Source organism: Penicillium longicatenatum (genome assembly GCF_028827895.1).
Source record: "Penicillium longicatenatum strain IBT 33135 chromosome Unknown contig_7_segment0_segment0, whole genome shotgun sequence".
Lineage (NCBI taxonomy): Eukaryota > Fungi > Ascomycota > Eurotiomycetes > Eurotiales > Aspergillaceae > Penicillium > Penicillium longicatenatum.
The window spans coordinates 589,950-602,973 of NW_026643124.1; the positions used below are offsets into that span (position 1 = coordinate 589,950).

A 13,024-nucleotide genomic window follows, 5' to 3' on the forward strand; every position below is an offset into this window, starting at 1 on the left:
GCAATGGTTGAATTGCCTTCCAATGGCCATATGCCACGAGCTTACAGTCATTAAATATTATTTCATTGGGACATGTATCACCTCCATAGCTGTCTTTATCATTCTTGTACGCACTATAGTCTATCGAATCCAAACCATGCCAAAAGACTGGCTGCTGGTCTTCATAGTCTAAGTACTGTGCTCATGTGCATACCAACAAATAAAGGATGTTGTTGTCTTTGAAAAGTTAAGCAAGCACAAAACTCAAGGGGCAACGTAATGGGAATTTTCAGACTTTCTAATTTCATAATTCAAATTCAGCCCTTGGAGGATCAAAGAATATTTAGAAAAGGAAAGAACGAAATCAACGCCAACACTAACCCGAAACCGAATCGAAAGCAAATCTGTAACAAAACCAGAACAAGACTAAGAAAACATCAAACCAGCAACAAGAACCAGAATCGAAAGAAAACCAAGTATAATTGGGCAAGGGAATGAGAGGAAGAAGAGGAAAAAGAGGAAGAAGAGGAAGAAAAGTAAGAGAAGAAAAGGGAGGTTTTTATACTGGTGGGCGACTCATAACTGTCACTCACCGTAGTAATCACAAGTGCAAAGTGAATTTCAGTGAATTGCTTATTCTGCTTTCGAGACTGCTCTTTCCAGTTATGGCAGCTTTAAGTTGACGTTTGCCTTCATGTTCTACGGGTCCCCACGTGGCGTAACGGCCACTACTATCCCGGGCCAGTGACCCACTACCCCAGATTTTGCCGCAACTTTATTTGGAGCAAACTTTATCCCCAAGAGCAACGTAAAACAATATCTTATCTAGAACATAATGTTTGAGTTGGATGAGGTTTTGACTGGGACTATGAGATACCGTCGAGGAATCCGTGTTCGCGCGACTTGAAGCTAAGAGTTATGATGCTATGGTGCAGAGAAATGATGGAATGGAGTCTATGATATCAATCTATGCGTATAAAATATCCACGACCTATCTTTCCAAATTGCGAATTAAACAAAAGAGTCTTCCGGGTGGAACATAGGAGGAACGAGCGCCTTTGGAGGCCATCCAACCTGACTATCAAACTTTGTCTCAAAGGTATATCGTCCAGACCCAACCCATTCCTCACTCTCATCACCAGGAAGAACAACCTTTGCCCTAGAATTAGGTGGAACAACAAGCAGTAACTTGAAACATTGGTCAACCAGGACCCACGAACACTCCAATTTTCCATAAGCCGTCTCATAAACAACTTCAGCAGAGGTGACGGTGCCTCCAGGAACAGGTTTGACAAGAACCTCTCTCCACCCAGACTCAAGTGGACTGACACCCGCAACAGTAGCGTGCAGCCAATTAATGATCGACCCAAGAGCATAGTGGTTGAAACTTGTCATTTCACCTGGGTTGATACTCCCATCCGGACGCATACTATCCCACCGCTCCCAGATTGTCGTCGAGCCCATGGTAATGGGATACATCCACGACGGACAGGATTTCTCCTGGAGCATTCTGTATGCTAGTTGAGGATATCCTGCCTTTGTAAGCGCGTGTGTGATAATAGGTGTACCCGCGAAACCGGTCGAAACCTGGAATCTGGATTTCCGAACCAAACGAGCGAGGCGGGCACCAGCCGTTGTGAGCTGAGCGGGGTCGTCGATAAGATCGAAGACGATGGCGAGTGCGAGGGCAGTTTGGGTATCACCAACGAGAAGGCCGGTAGAGGAGACGTATTTAGCCTGAAAGCGGGACTTCAGTGTGTGGTAATCAGCTTCGTAGCGTTCAGCGTCGGACTGTTCGTTGATGATTTTGCTGATCGATGCGAGGGTGCGTGTGACATGGACCAGATATGCATCTGCGACGAGTGTCCCGTCTGTGCGTGAGTTACCCGGGTTATCGGGAGGTGCGGTGGGATCAAGCCAGTCTGCCAGTTGGAAGATGGTGTCTTCCCAGAGATTGTCTGGGCCGCGTAAAATACCGACATCGACCCAGGCTTTCATGCTGGGGTATTGGCGGCGGAGAATTTCGGTGTCTCCGTAACTTTGGTAGAGGGTCCATGGGAGAAGGACTGTGACGTCGTCCCAGACGGCTTGGGGAAATGTGGGCCAGAGGGCTTCTGGTATTACATTTGGAATAACGAAGGGTGGGATCCCGTGATCGAGGGCTAACTGTTCTGCAGATAGATCTTTGAGCCAGTCACCGAGCATACCGGCTGTATTGTACAGGAAGCTGGCGGAAGGTCCGAAGACTTGAATATCGCCTGTCCAGCCTAGACGCTCGTCACGTTGGGGACAGTCGGTGGGAAGGGAGAGAAAGTTTCCGCGCATGCTCCAGGTCGCGTTCTCGTGGAGCTTGTTGATCATTTCGTGTGAACAGTTAAACCATCCAGTTCGGTGGAGATCGGTGTGCATGACCTCTGCGACGAGGTTGTCCAGAGTGGGATTCCAGCCGTCAATTTGGACATAGCGGAAGCCGTGGAAGGTAAAGCGTGGTGACCAGTTGAGGATCTCGCTGCCAGCAGAGATGATGGTATCGGTGCACTTGGCAATGCGAAGTGGACGAGTGCCGAGTTCTTGGTTCTCAAGGACTTCCGCATGGATAAGAGTCACGGTGTGGCCGGTGGGGCTGACAAGAGAAGGGATGCGGACCCGGCCAACTAGGTTCTGACCGAAGTCGACAATGGTCTTCCCAGAAGGTGTCGTGGTAATCTCTGTAGGCTTCACAGTTTGCGTAACCCTTACCGGGGGCGCATTGGGCGCCACAAGTTCCGTCTTGGGGAATTCAGTCTCGCGGGCGGCGTCCCAAGTTGTTTCCTGATCAAATGACAGGCTATGCCATCCCTTCTGATCTTCGCGAGCATCATAAACTTCTCCATCATATATTTCACTGGTCATGAGTGCCGATGCGTGGCACTTCCACGACGCATCAGAGACGACAGACAACTTGTCCTGCTCAGAATTGATCTCCAACTGGGCGATCAATGCCATTTCATCACCGTAGATAAACCGCTGACCACCAAGAAATCCCAACCGTGTGGCATACCATCCTTCAGCAAGTTCGACTGCGATGACATTATCTTCATTCACCCGCAACAACGATGCTACATCAAAGACCTCATAGTTTAGTCGGTGGTGGTAGCTCGTCCACCCCGGTGCCATGCAATGATCTCCAACCGGGAGGCCATTGATATAAGCTTGGAAGACACCCAAGCTGGTTATATAGAGACGAGCATCCCGCAGAGCATATGCAGAAAGCTTGAAAGTCTTCCGCAAGCGAAGCGGGCGTAAAGGCCCCTCGGCCTGTTTGGTAGGACTAGTAATTGCACGCGCGGTCCAGTCCTGGAGATCCAGCAGACCGCATTCCACAGTCGTCCAAACGGACCATTCTGTTGGCTCATTGCTTGGACTACCATAAGATCGAATACGGACACGGGCCGATTCGCGAGACGAGAGGGGTTGGCTCGGCCAGGGCACCAGAACGGAGTCTGATGCGTTGATGTGGTAAGATTCGGGACTTGAATTACCACGCTGGATCTCTATATCATAAGCTTTCTGTTCCCAATTTGGGAATGTGTTTTTAGTGGCAGTGAACTTCCACGAAACGCGGGGGCAGGAGATTCCGATGCCGAGTCCTGTGGCATGTTGTTCAAAGGACACCGACGTGATTGATGGGTGTGCAGACATCGTGACGGCTACTTGGGTGTGCAAGAATGAAGTTTTTTCCTTATTTTACCCTCCATTGCGAATATAACTGTCCAGGTGTGACGTGTAGGTAAGGCTGGTTCGGGGTAAATCATGCCGACCCCGGTAGTTGCCAGCCCCGCATTCTTGATGACCTCCCTTCCCGAGGATTACCCGAGACCAGAGCATTTTCTGGAACAGGGCTTGAATCTTGACTTAATCAGTCTATCTGTATCAACAATCGGCCTCACCGAGTGTAGAATCCTGATCGATCCACACTGCTCAGGGAATAGAATTTCAAAATTAGCCATGATAGCCGATGGGTTGAAAGACGTATACATTTTACCTGGATAACCAGTCTTCATTGAACTGATGGGAAGACAAACCAGGTAATGTCAGGCACTGATGGATACTCATTTGATCCCAAGGCTAACATGCCCATGAGGAGGTACATCGGGTAATTCAAAGAGAGTTAAATAGGTTACGCCTTGACAGCCTAATACCAGACCTGGTGCATAACTTGAGAGTGCATTTACGAAGATTTAACTATGTATATCCATAGATTGAGATCACGAAAGACATTGTAAAAGGACAAAACCATTTAATGATCAATGCCTTATAGTTCATAGTCGCGATGATGTTGTGCTAAATCATGCAACCATCCCCCTTGCCGTGGGAGATGTTGTTGAAATCCGAGACATGCAGATGGACTACCATTGTAAAGTCATTGGAAATTCAAGTATCACTACGAAAACCAATCAACCACAAATACCCTGCTACTTCGGCGATAGATCAGGTAGGATAGGTGCCTGATACATCTCGCAATTTAGTCTGATGAGCCCCGATTTGTCTGAGCTCATAGTTTAAAGCATCCTGACATGACAAGAATTCACTAGGCTTCAAGGGCCCTTATTTTGTGGACCAGCTGGGCAGTGCTTAGAATTACCTTGTGAATGGGAAAACCTCGGGGAGGGGAAGATTGCCCGAAGTGATCACCCGCAGTTCGACCGGACAAACCCCAACCCCAGATTACGCACCCCGGATTTGAGGTCCAGGTGGGGATGACTACCGTGGACCAAGTTGCAGTGATCTACAGATAAGAAATAGGGAGTATAGTATTTTGATAATATTTGACTTAAAACTATCGTTTCATAGCGTGTTGTAGGTCCATGATCGTGGTGAAAGGCAAACAGCACGTGGTAATGCGAATCCTGGGGAAAAGTAATTAGGTTTTCCCGTCGAATCCCGGATGATGCTCTTTGTCTAACCACCTCCGCATTTTTGGGTGCTTCTAGCCGCTGGGCTTGCCTCTGCAAGAATGCGCTGGGGCGAGCTTGCTCAGCTGATGTTCTGCAACTTATGGCACATCCCTGAAAACCAGGGATACATAAACGCCTCCACACCCCTCGAACAATTGACCATCCCTGTGGCCACCGACTGGTTTGACCTTTCAATTATACGATACTGTATCATTATATACCTACCAAAGACTGTCCACAATGGAGAAACCGACTACAGAATTCATCGAGCATACAGATAACCACCAACTCAGCCACATAGCCAACCGGGAAGATCACGAACTAAGCAAGTGGCAAAGCGTCAAGAAGTACCCATGGGCCTTTGTATGGTGTATCTATGCCGTGTGGTGCATCCTTCTTGTCAGCTTTGAGAATCAAGCATCCAGCAATGTCACTAGCATCCCGGAATTCCGCAAGGACTTTGGTTTCTACTATGAAGGCAATTATGTACTCGAGGCGAAGTGGCAGTCTGCCTTCAGTGGAGCACCTGTCGCATCTGCTGTCATTGGTGCCCTCTGCTCGGGACAGATTGCTGATACCATTGGCCGGAGAATCACTATAGGGGGTGCGCTGCTGATCTCCGTTGCAGGCATCACGCTGGAGTTTGTGGCGACGACGAATCAAATGTTCTTTGGTGGAAAGTTTCTGAATGGATTTGCACTAGGCGCACTGGCCTCTGTGCCAGTGACCTATGTCGGCGAGGTATGTTTACCGTCTCATCCTAATTTGATCTTTGTTCTGATTTTGACAACTGTACTCTCATAGATCGCCCCCCTCGCCCTCCGTGGTACACTAACCTGCCTCACAGCCCTGGCCTACGTGATCGGTCCTCTCATAGTAGCCCTAATTACTAACACAACGGGCAACTACACCAACCGCTGGGCCTACCGTGCCGTCTTCGCAGCCCAATATGGCTTCGCCGCAACCGCCATCGCCTTAATTGCCTTCATGCCGGAGTCCCCTTGGTGGCTCATCTCCCAGAACTGGGAAGAAAAAACAGACGATTCCCTCCGCAGACTGGGATACAGCGAAACCGAGCGACTCAAGAAGATTGCCATCATAAAAACCACTCTCGAAGAAATACGCTCCGAGACAGAAGGAGCTACGTACCTTGAATGTTTCCGGCGCTCAAATCTTCGACGAACAATTATCTCCATTGCCCCGCTGAGCATTCAAGCCTTCTCAGGTGTCCTCTTCGCGGCAGGCTATTCGACATATTATATGGAATTAGCAGGATACAGCACGCAAATGAGTTTCAGACTTCAGATCGCACAGCAAATTCTCTCGCTTGTCGGCAACGTCATGTCTTACTTTGTCATCGATCGCCTCGGTCGCCGGAACCTCATGATTTACGGCCTAGCCGTGCTCACAATCATCCTAATGCTAACGGGTGGCCTTGCCGTCGTGGCTTCTCAAAATGATAATCCCAATGCACCGGATGCAGTGAAAGGCACCGTTGCTATGATCTTGATTTATTGTTGGTGGTACAATATGACTATCGGATCAGCAGGATATACCATCCTGACTGAAGTTTCCACATCACGTCTGCGGATTAAGACGATTGCCATTGGCTTGGCGTTACAGAATGCGCTATATACTATGTGGTCATTTGTGTTGCCGTACATGTTCAATCCAAATGAGGCGAATCTAGGTGCGAAGGTGACATTTATCTTTGGGGGGCTGAGTGTGATTTGTTTGGTCTATTTGTGGTTTTTCCAGCCTGAGACTGCGGGACGGACTTATGGGGAGTTGGATGAGATGTTCATGAAGAAGGTTCCTTCGAGGAAATTCAAGGCTTACAAGACTGATGCTGAGGCTATGGGGAATGCCGTGAAGGGGGGCGTTGAGAGTGATGTTTGACCTGCTTAACATATGACCTTGCAGACCAGAAAACTTTGCTAGAATTTATACGAAGATACTTATGCTCTACTGGAGTTTAGGTTTAGGCTGGAATTCTGGCCCTTGTAATAATGATTCAAGATGCCTCAATGGCAGGTAGCTATTGAGGGGTATTCTGCGCTTGGCTAGAGTGGTGTAAACCACGGACATATTGTAGACATCAATTCGTAGAAATTTCATTAGATAGTCATAGAGCTATCAGTGCACCATTTGACCGGCAGCGAATTCCTGGAAAACATTAGTGAAAGAGCATGGAGAAGCCTTGTAATGTATCAACCACCTACCGGAAATTGTTCAGAAATACTACTTGCCACCTGTTCCACATCCTCTGAGAGTTTCTGCACACCGGAGTCCCATTGGCGAAGGCTCTTGCGAAAAGTTGGGTCAGCACTTTCACCAGTCTCGAATGAAATAATGCCATCTATCTGGTCAATACGACCACGTAGACGCCCTTGTTCAACCATTCGCGCAGCATAAGCTTCTGCCTTCTCACCAGCGGACAAGTCACCAGAAGCCTGAAGACCCAAGATAGATCCCAAAGCATCAGCTGTGATGTTTTCATAAAGCTTGCTCGCCGCGACGAGGTTATGTTCAATGACAGCCTTGTCAAGAACAGTGGCACCATCAGCAGTTACAGCAAGTTGGTGGGGTGCAAGCTTTTTGGCAAAAGCAGCAACCTCCTCCGCAGTGAGAAGGCGATCGAGGAACATCTTCTCCAGAATAGAAAACTCATTCACGGAAGAAGCTCGGTCATCCTTGTACAGCCGGGAAAGGGTGCTCCAGCGTTGTGGGCCTGCTGGCGCTAAAACTGCACAACGAATAGCAGCCGACAGCGCTGTGAGTCGATCGCCCTCATCAACGCCCTCGGCTAAACTGACGTTGAAGTATTCCTGCGAGGCATCCAGGAATCGGCGACGAGCATCAAGAATGCGAGCCTGGGAAAGTTGGAAGTACAGCTTGGCATCATGGTCCTGGATCTTGCTGGGCAAGTTCTTAATCCGGTTCAAAAATGTTTCTGCACTGGTCGTATCTTCATCTTCGAGGTAGTAGCGCACGATCCTGATCCAGAGCTTTGCTTTGTCTTCATCGGAGACCAGGCGCTGCGAGCTATCAATGGTGATTCCCTGCAGTGCCCGTGCTGCGGCGGTATATTCCTCTTGCGACTCGTAGGCTTCCGCTAGAATCTCACGAATCTGTGAGTCCTGCTCTTCGACGGAAGTTGTGCGGGATTGTAAGAGCGTTACGGCGTGCTGTCCGACCTTGATTTTGATTTCGGGTTCGAACTTGTGAAGGACGGCAATGAAGGAATCGAGGAGGGGGCGGGCGGCAACAATGCTGATAGATTCGCTCAAGATGGAGTCTAGGTAATAGACTATGTCTTGAGCGAGCTCGTCGCCAGATGAGCTGGTCACGATATCATTGAGAAGGGTGTTGTATTCTTGAAGCTTCGTGGATTGGTGGGGTATGGACTCGATCGCTGCCAGCGCTGTTGTGACTCTTTGGGATGCCATGATAATAGACAGAGACAAGAGAATGAGCTCAAGGTACAGCTCAGTTGCCGTCTGAATCTAAGAATATTGTTGTAGGGGATGTAGAGGTTGCGTTGTGGTTGGGGATCGAGAGGTGCAAGCTTATCGATAAGAAAGGCGGAGAAGAGATGTATGTATAGGCTATAGCTTAGACGTTTGCCTCGAAAAGGGTTCGAACCAACTCTTGTTGATTTCCATTTGGGGAAAGGGAAGTTCTTTTTTCCATCTGGCTCTCATCGTGGCTTTCACAGTAAATAGTATTCATACATGCATAGCCATGATGGAACTTGACAAGCAATTAAACGTGGCTTTGGCGGGGTTCAAAGCTCGCGTTGACCTCTAATAATTGTGAGATCATCGCAAAGAAGAAACCAAAATCAGTCCTTTGCACCTCACTAAGATGCCATAAGGAATTACGGAATCCCTATCGCTTCACCAAAAATGACCAACTTTGAACATTTAGCTCTGCATGCATAATAGATCCTTATAGCTAAAGTGAAGTCATCACTGCCAGCTTTCACCGCCTTGGCCAGTTGGCCCAGGAAGCTCCGCTCCGTGGCGCCTCTACTCGATCTTTGTTCTTCAAATTCCATCGACGCCCATCACGCCTACTACCCTCGCGTTCCCCTCTTCTTTGGACAGGTGCATAATCTCAGTCTTTACCAATTCTCGAATCCGAACTCCCCTCTTTCACATCCACCATGGCGCAGGTCAAACAAGACCCCGATGCCATGTACATCAAACCCGATCCTGATAACAAGGACTTAGTCCTTGCTGACATGGACGATGACGACCTTTATGAAGATGCTGGCGACCTTGATTTCACAGCAGCTGGGCAGCATGTATGGCTATCCCGCCTTCCTCGGCAGTTGTGGGAGAACTGGGCGAAAATCGACGATGACGAAGAGATTGAGATCGGAACAATGAGAATAGAAGGAGATCCATCAGACCTTAAGAGGGTATGTGTGGTGGATAATCTCTCTCCGTGTTTCTGATTTCTCTGGAAACTAACAATCTGACGTACAGGTCAGCTTGCGACTCCATGAACGACCCGATAATAAAGATATCCCCAAAGACTACACCTTGCAACGCCAAACAGTCACCTCCACAAATGCCTCACATATGACTCAAAATACCTACGTCTTTACGGAGAAGGATGTGCCCGGTGCTGAAAATCGCATGGCTTCCTTTGGAGAGACACGATCTGCCTTGTATGAGGCCATGAAGCGCGAGGCCAGGAGGAGGGAGCAAGGCAAGAAATGGGAGCCTTATGTGCGGAAGACAGTACCAAGTATGCTTGCCCGAGAAATTTTGATGTATTATTGCTCACGTTTTCTAGAACAAACGGCGCTCATCGGACGAGTCAGCGAGGAATTCAATTGTCTACCAGTGGAGAACGAGGAGTTCCGGAAGATCTCAGAGGCTCGGGCTCTGGAGGCTCTGAAGCCAAAGACGGGAGTCAATTTCGTGGAAAAGATTCCGGCCCACCTCATGCTGGCGCGTCATGCCCTACCCGGGGAGAAGGGCACTTTCGTGGTATGTGTCCAGTCTTGTTTCCATTGCCTGATGATTTACTCACACCATTCCAGCAAGCTACGAAGCCTCTCAAATCCAAGTCACAGGAAAACAAAACTACCCGTATTGCACAAAACGAGCTTTTGGACAAGATCTTCCAGTGCTTCCGCCAATATCAGTACTGGCCATTTAGGTCTCTCAAACATCAACTACAACAGCCTGAAGCTTATCTCAAGCAAACTTTGGAGATGGTGGCACATCTGATCAAATCCGGAGATCATTCTATGACATGGCAGCTGAAGCCAGAGGCGCAGGAAAAGAACTACGCAAATTCCTTTGCCGATGCTAAGGCTGAGTTGGCTCCCGAGCCTGAAAACTATGATGATGGTTCGGAAGATGACCCAACTGCTTCTGGCGTTGATGAAATGCAATTCTAAGACCTTGAAAAGCCTAAGCCTAGACTAGAGATACCTCAATAATAAATACGTTATAACGGCAATTATTTCACATGTAGAAAATAACACATCGTTTTAGATTTCCATTTCACTCCCCACATGATTGAACTCTTGTTGTGATCTATACGCGCTGCCAAGCTCTCACGTGACCCTACCGCGCCACCGGCGTTAAGGTTTGGATCGCGACTCGTCATTCACATCTTCTCCCCACGAGCTATCTCTCACTTGCAAATCATATACAGGATACACTTTGTAACCCAGAGAACCTCAAAGCTCTCTTACTCTCCTTGGACTAATCATACATAACTACACAGCTCCCAAGCAGCCCTTTATGACAGAGAACGAGGATCTGTTGACCAGGATTGGTCAACTTGCTGGTAAGTAAGCCACACCACATCCCCTCAGACAAGCAGTTATCTCATATGTACAGGTCAAATCAATCGACACAAGAATCAATCAACCCAGTATCCCCAGTCCGCTCATCAGTCACAGCATGTCTCTCGCCATGTACCTTCCCACTCAGGATGGGCACCGTATTCTCGAGGCAGAGGCCGACCTGCGGGTCCGCATCGACACCGCACACTGGTTTTGAATAATGGAGCTGCTAGGTCCACGCCCAGCTCTACCTCTTCTCCTGGTCCTGCGAGCGAGAACGATGGCGAGTCGCACCCCGCGCCCACCTCGAACGGCTGGGTCGCTAGGCATGACCGCCATATGCAGCTCATCAACTCCGCTGTCTACGACAAGGAAAAACAGGCCAGAGCCAAGGCTATGGAGGAAACCCGCAAATTAAAAGAGCAGCGACGTACCGACCGTGAACAATCCAAGGTCCTCCGGTATGCCCAGGGCCCTGCAGGTGCATCTGTGTCTACTTCTTCACAACAGATTATTGTCAATGATGTCCCCTTCAAGGTTGTACGAGGAGGTAGCAAGTTGGTTCGGGTATCAAGTATGTCTCCTCTGAATCCTTCAGTACTGTCGGGAACTGGCTCACCTGTTTTAGATGATCCAAATACCGCCAATACCACACCAAAGCGTGTCACCGTTGCTGGTGTGACTTTTGTCCGAAGCAAGAACGGCAATCTGCACCGTCTTGGTGCTGTTGCCTCGAAAAAGTATGTTCCCTCCCTAGTATTGAGTCCATTCTCACTAACAGATCCTTAGACAACCAGGTGCCGCGAAAAAGCGGAACGAACTTTGCAAAAGATTCACTACGACCGGTATTTTGATTTCCGGCGGATCATTTCGCCTCGCCATAACGATCTATTATGACTTGGAGACTAACACACTCACTTTGATACTTCAGGTACATGCTACAAAGGACCATCCTGTCTTTTTACTCACGACCCAAGCAAAGTTGCCATCTGCAAAGACTTCCTCCAGACAGGCAAGTGCAGCGCAGGTATTAGCTGTGATCTTTCCCATGAGCCATCGCCTCACCGTTCCCCCACTTGCTTGCACTTCATGAAGGGACGGTGCTCCAATGATAATTGTCGTTATGCTCATATTCGCACGACACCTGGTGCCCCCGTCTGCCGGGAATTTGCGACTTTAGGTTACTGTGAGAAAGGTGCCCAATGCGAAGAACGTCATGTGCACGAATGCCCTGACTACGCCAATACTGGAGTCTGTCACAAGAAGCGCTGCCAGTTGCCCCATGTTGACCGCGCCGGTCAGATTCGGAAGGCTGCCGCCGCCGCAGCTAGTAAAGCTGAGGCTGGAGAAGATGAGTCCGACCAGTCTAGTGAAGAGGAGGAATACGATGCGATTGATTCTGACGATGTCGACTCTGATGAGTTTGATGACATGCCTGAAGAACTGATCGCAGGTGAGGATACTAGTGAGATGCATCAGCAGCAAGACTTTATCCGCTTCTAAAAGCAGTCTTGAAGCTTGTCCATAGAAGATAATTATCTTACCGGGAGCACGTAACTACTGAGCGCATTTCAGCTTGACTTTTTGTTTCTTTCGTTGATATTCACGTGGTTTTGGCTTAGCCATAGTCAGTGATACCCCTGAACATGTTGAGATTCATAGCATTTCTGAAAAAAAAAAAAAAAAAAAAATAATGAAAAAAAAAGTTAAAATTGCTTGAGTACATAATTCCTTCCCGAATATCCAGTTGACCAAAGTTTAATGGTTTCGTATTGGTTGTGGCACTTAGGTAGATATCTAAATCTCACGTATCCAGATCTTACACCTCCAGGAAACGGGTAAGGTCAACAATAATTAAGAAGAGATTCGCGAGAGACATCCATCTTCATATATTCGTCTATCTGGTGGGTAACTCCAGAAATTCCATTTTCAATCCAGTTTCCATGGTTGTCCAGCACATGCAGCCAACTCAACTCCAGAGCGGACCAGCGCCAAAATTCAGGTGAGTTTGGCTGATTTCACTCCATAGCAGTAACTTAACCGGACTCACTGCATTTCACGTTCCTATCCAATCGCTCCGGAATGCCAGCAGTAAAGGTCTGTTCCAAGGTCACACTTGGTGAACATTGGCGGGCGAAGACCGTGTTCGATAAAGCTAAACCGACGGCACAGCCATCACGAGCTATGAATGTAGCACCGAAATCCTAACCCTGATTAGAGTTATCTCGAGGACTGTAGCTCTTTGCCCATTCCATCCAAGTTTCAAATCTGGCATTATCTCCACGTTGAGCTTGTT

General features: G+C 48.4%; 5 protein-coding genes across 5 annotated transcripts; 3 read left to right on the forward strand and 2 right to left on the reverse strand.

The window, feature by feature from the left end:
* Positions 1 to 990: 990 nt before the first annotated feature.
* On the reverse strand, positions 991 to 3,660 carry N7484_010497 (glycoside hydrolase family 78 protein; the record flags this gene model as incomplete). Its single annotated transcript, XM_057120884.1, has 1 exon — positions 991 to 3,660. The coding sequence occupies one exon, from the start codon at positions 3,658 to 3,660 to the stop codon at positions 991 to 993; it is 2,670 nt and encodes an 889-aa protein (XP_056966638.1).
* Positions 3,661 to 5,156: 1,496 nt separating this feature from the next.
* Positions 5,157 to 6,815, forward strand: N7484_010498 (uncharacterized protein; the record flags this gene model as incomplete). The annotated part of the gene is made up of 2 exons (XM_057120885.1): positions 5,157 to 5,657; positions 5,721 to 6,815. The coding sequence occupies 2 exons, from the start codon at positions 5,157 to 5,159 to the stop codon at positions 6,813 to 6,815; spliced, it is 1,596 nt and encodes a 531-aa protein (XP_056966639.1).
* Positions 6,816 to 7,052: 237 nt separating this feature from the next.
* On the reverse strand, positions 7,053 to 8,365 carry N7484_010499 (PCI domain-containing protein; the record flags this gene model as incomplete). Its single annotated transcript, XM_057120886.1, has 2 exons — positions 7,053 to 7,082; positions 7,139 to 8,365. The coding sequence occupies 2 exons, from the start codon at positions 8,363 to 8,365 to the stop codon at positions 7,053 to 7,055; spliced, it is 1,257 nt and encodes a 418-aa protein (XP_056966640.1).
* Positions 8,366 to 9,084: 719 nt separating this feature from the next.
* Positions 9,085 to 10,335, forward strand: N7484_010500 (transcription factor IIF subunit TFG2; the record flags this gene model as incomplete). Its single annotated transcript, XM_057120887.1, has 4 exons — positions 9,085 to 9,342; positions 9,410 to 9,674; positions 9,723 to 9,919; positions 9,973 to 10,335. 4 exons carry the CDS (start codon positions 9,085 to 9,087, stop codon positions 10,333 to 10,335), a joined length of 1,083 nt encoding a protein of 360 aa, XP_056966641.1.
* A 349-nt stretch (positions 10,336 to 10,684) lies between these two features.
* Positions 10,685 to 12,231, forward strand: N7484_010501 (CCCH zinc finger protein; the record flags this gene model as incomplete). Its single annotated transcript, XM_057120888.1, has 4 exons — positions 10,685 to 10,730; positions 10,784 to 11,468; positions 11,518 to 11,573; positions 11,660 to 12,231. 4 exons carry the CDS (start codon positions 10,685 to 10,687, stop codon positions 12,229 to 12,231), a joined length of 1,359 nt encoding a protein of 452 aa, XP_056966642.1.
* Positions 12,232 to 13,024: the final 793 nt, after the last annotated feature.